Raw genomic sequence first — 3,409 nt, forward strand, 5'->3', positions numbered from 1 at the left:
CAGGTCCCTGTCAACGTCAAACTTTGCTTGTAAAAGTTTGGTCTGGCAGCGTGTAGTGCCGTCTCCTCTCATCCGACTTGTACCATATTTCACGACACAAGCTCTGTCCCTTCACCACCTTCCTGGTGATCAGGTTCCCAGTGTTCCCACCCAAGATGGCCGAGTTATGACCCTTTTTCCCGGTTTTATGGGGACGTTTTGTTCCGGAGAAATCCCAGAGTGGCTCCCATAGTGGCTCCCACAGTGGCTCCCAGGAGGGGGGGGGGGGCGGACTCCCATTGTATATTAATGCTAACATGGGCCTCGTGGAAGCCTGTCAGTCTAAACTTTCCTTCACTACAGGAACAATTTACCTGTGTTATCTCAGAAGGATGTGTTCAAATGTTGCTCTTTTCTTGCATTATGCGTCTCGCCTACTTCATAACCTCTCCTTCACTGGTGGCATTATTCTTCTCACCCATCTATTCCTCCTTGTTCTTGCTGTGTCCATATTCTTCTGCTTCTTATATGACTTCTCCTTACTAAATAGTTATCATTCATATCTTCCTAACCCCCAAACTTCCTCCGTTTTCCATTTACCTATCAGATGCCTTTCGCTCTTCTATAATTCCTAACGCATCTATGTTACCTCTCACCTTTTCTTTCTCATTCTTTCGCCAGAGTCACTATTTTTCTCATTTTTTTCTTTGTTCTTCTGTTCTGTTCTTGTCTTCTATCTTCTGTTCTTCTTGTCATGTGATTATCCTGTTCCTCCTGCTGGTGTTCGCCCCCCCCCTTCTTGAGGCTCGTCTGGGCGGCTGAGAGACAGTACTTTTGTTGTTTAAGATTCGCTACCTGCAACAAAAAGTAGCACAGACTATGGCGAGCCCGTAGAAGAAGAGAGACAGTAATCGAGGGAATGGCTGCTTGAAATAATATTGCCATTATCACCTCTACTTGAAATCTGTCTTTCTTAAATTCCTCGCGGTATTCCTTGTTCCCTTCCTTCATCGCTTCTCCTCCGTTCTGTTGTTTCATTCTTCAGTTCATTTTCTTTAGCCCTTCCTCCTTATTTCCGTTTACATAATCTCCGTCTGTCTGTGACTGTCTCTTCTTCTCCGCTCCTCCCTTGTACCAACAAACAGGATATCGGGAACCATGTCCTTGAAGGGATGATTTATGCCTGTATGTGCACGGTGATGCAACCCAGCAGACGCCCGCGGAGGTCTGCTGGGTTCTGCTGGTGTCACCTGGCGTCTGCTGGTGTCTGCTGGTGTCTGTTGGTGTCTGTTGGTGTCTGCTGGCGTCTGCTGGTGTCTGCTGGCGTCTGCTGGCGTCTGCTGGCGTCTGCTGGCGTCTGCTGGTGTCTGCTGGCGTCTGCTGGCGTCTGCTGGTGTCTGCTGGCGTCTGCTGGCGTCTGCTGGTGTTTGCTGGTGTCTGCTGGCGTCTGCTGGTGTTTGCTGGTGTTTGCTGGCGTCTGCTGGTGTTTGCTGGCGTCTGCTGGCGTCTGCTGGTGTCTGCTGGTGTCTGTTGGTGTCTGCTGGCGTCTGCTGGTGTCTGCTGGTGTCTGCTGGCGTCTGCTGGTGTCTGTTGGTGTCTGCTGGCGTCTGCTGGTGTTTGCTGGCGTCTGCTGGTGTTTGCTGGCGTCTGCTGGCGTCTGCCGGCGTCTGCCGGCGTCTGCTGGTGTCTGCTGGCGTCTGCTGGTGTCTGTTAAAGGTGTTTGCAGCAGCTTCTGCCTGGGTCAATCTCTCCTGAGGTGTCGGGTGTATCCAGTGGTGTTATGTGCTTCAATATGTATGCGCTCCCTGATCGCCTGGTTATATGTTAGCGATGTTTGTGTGTGTCTGCTGGTTCTCTCCTCTTGTCTGCTGGGTCTCTCCTGTTGTCTGCTGGTTCTCTCCTGTTGTCTGCTGGTTCTCTCCTGTTGTCTGCTGGTTCTCTTCTCTTGTCTGCTGGTTCTCTCCTGCTGTCTGCTGGTTCTCTCCTGTTGTCTGCTGGTTCTCTCCTCTTGTCTGCTGGTTCTCTCCTGTTGTCTGCTGGTTCTCTCCTGTTGTCTGCTGGTTCTCTCCTGTTGTCTGCTGGTTCTCTCCTGTTGTCTGCTGGTTCTCTCCTGTTGTCTGCTGGTTCTCTCCTGTTGTCTGCTGGTTCTCTCCTGCTGTCTGCTGGTTCTCTCCTGTTGTCTGCTGGTTCTCTCCTGTTGTCTGCTGGTTCTCTCCTGTTGTCTGCTGGTTCTCTCCTGTTGTCTGCTGGTTCTCTCCTGCTGTCTGCTGGTTCTCTCCTGTATTCTGCTGGTTCTCTCCTGTTGTCTGCTGGTTCTCTCCTGCTGTCTGCTGGTTCTCTCCTGTTGTCTGCTGGTTCTCTCCTGTTGTCTGCTGGTTCTCTCCTGTTGTCTGCTGGTTCTCTCCTGTTGACTGCTGGTTCTCTCCTGTTGTCTGCTGGTTCTCTCCTGTTGTCTGCTGGTTCTCTCCTGTTGTCTGCTGGTTCTCTCCTGTTGTCTGCTGGTTCTCTCCTGTTGTCTGCTGGTTCTCTCCTGTTGTCTGCTGGTTCTCTCCTGTTGTTTTCAGGTTCTCTCCTGTTGTCTGCTGGTTCTCTCCTCTTGTCTGCTGGTTCTCTCCTGTTGTCTGCTGGTTCTCTCCTGTTGTCTGCTGGTTCTCTCCTGTTGTCTTCAGGTTCTCTCCTGTTGTCTGCTGGTTCTCTCCTGTTGTCTGCTGGTTCTCTCCTGTTGTTTCTTGCTAGTTGTTGCTGTTTGCTGGCACCTGCGATGTATCTATTGATGCGCTGGAAATTTTCTGATAATAACGACAGGCTCGCTTGCTGCAGGTCGGCGTTCAATCCCCGACCGTCCAAGTGGTTGGGCACCATTCCTTGGCGCATCCCATCCCTAATCCTTATCCAGATCCCTTCAAGTTTCATATGATCCTAATGGCTAGGCGTTTTCTTCTAATAATTCCCTTCCCTACTCATCAGGTGCCCTTTCTCTCTCTGACTCTCTCTCTCTCTCTCTCTCTCTCTCTCTCTCTCTCTCTCTCTCTCTCTCTCTCTCTCTCTCTCTCTCTCTCTCTCTCTCTCTCTCTCTCTCTCTCTCTGCGGTAACATAAACAAATACATTAGTACATTAGATGTGGGGTCTGGTAGCTGAGCGGACAGCGCGCAGGACTCGTAATTCTGTAATCCCGGATTTGATTCCCAGGCCAGGCAGAAACAAACGGGCAAAGTTTCTTTCACCCTGATGCACCTGTTACCTAGCAGTGAAAAAGTACCTGGGAGTTAGACAGCTGTTACGGAGCTGCTTCCTGGTTGTGTGTGTGTGTGTGTGTGTGTGTGTGTGTGTGTGTGTGTGTGTGTGAGGAAAAAAATTAAGTTAGTAGTTACAGTAGGCTGCAACTCATCCTCCGAAATAACAGTACATTTTGATACTAATTTAACAGGA

General features: G+C 50.3%; 1 protein-coding gene across 1 annotated transcript; it reads right to left on the minus strand.

The window, feature by feature from the left end:
* Window positions 1–1,803: 1,803 nt before the first annotated feature.
* Window positions 1,804–2,853, minus strand: LOC138372814 (RNA-binding protein 12B-like). Its single transcript, XM_069338475.1, has one exon. It carries the CDS (start codon window positions 2,851–2,853, stop codon window positions 1,804–1,806), a length of 1,050 nt encoding a protein of 349 aa, XP_069194576.1.
* Window positions 2,854–3,409: the final 556 nt, after the last annotated feature.

The sequence above is a fragment of the Procambarus clarkii genome, chromosome 40 (assembly GCF_040958095.1).
Source record: "Procambarus clarkii isolate CNS0578487 chromosome 40, FALCON_Pclarkii_2.0, whole genome shotgun sequence".
NCBI classification, from domain to species: domain Eukaryota; kingdom Metazoa; phylum Arthropoda; class Malacostraca; order Decapoda; family Cambaridae; genus Procambarus; species Procambarus clarkii.

Excerpts from the sequence above, each read along its gene's own strand:
- LOC138372814 (XM_069338475.1), bottom strand. The coding sequence starts at position 2,853 with ATGCGCCAAGGAATGGTGCCCAACCACTTGGACGGTCGGGGATTGAAC.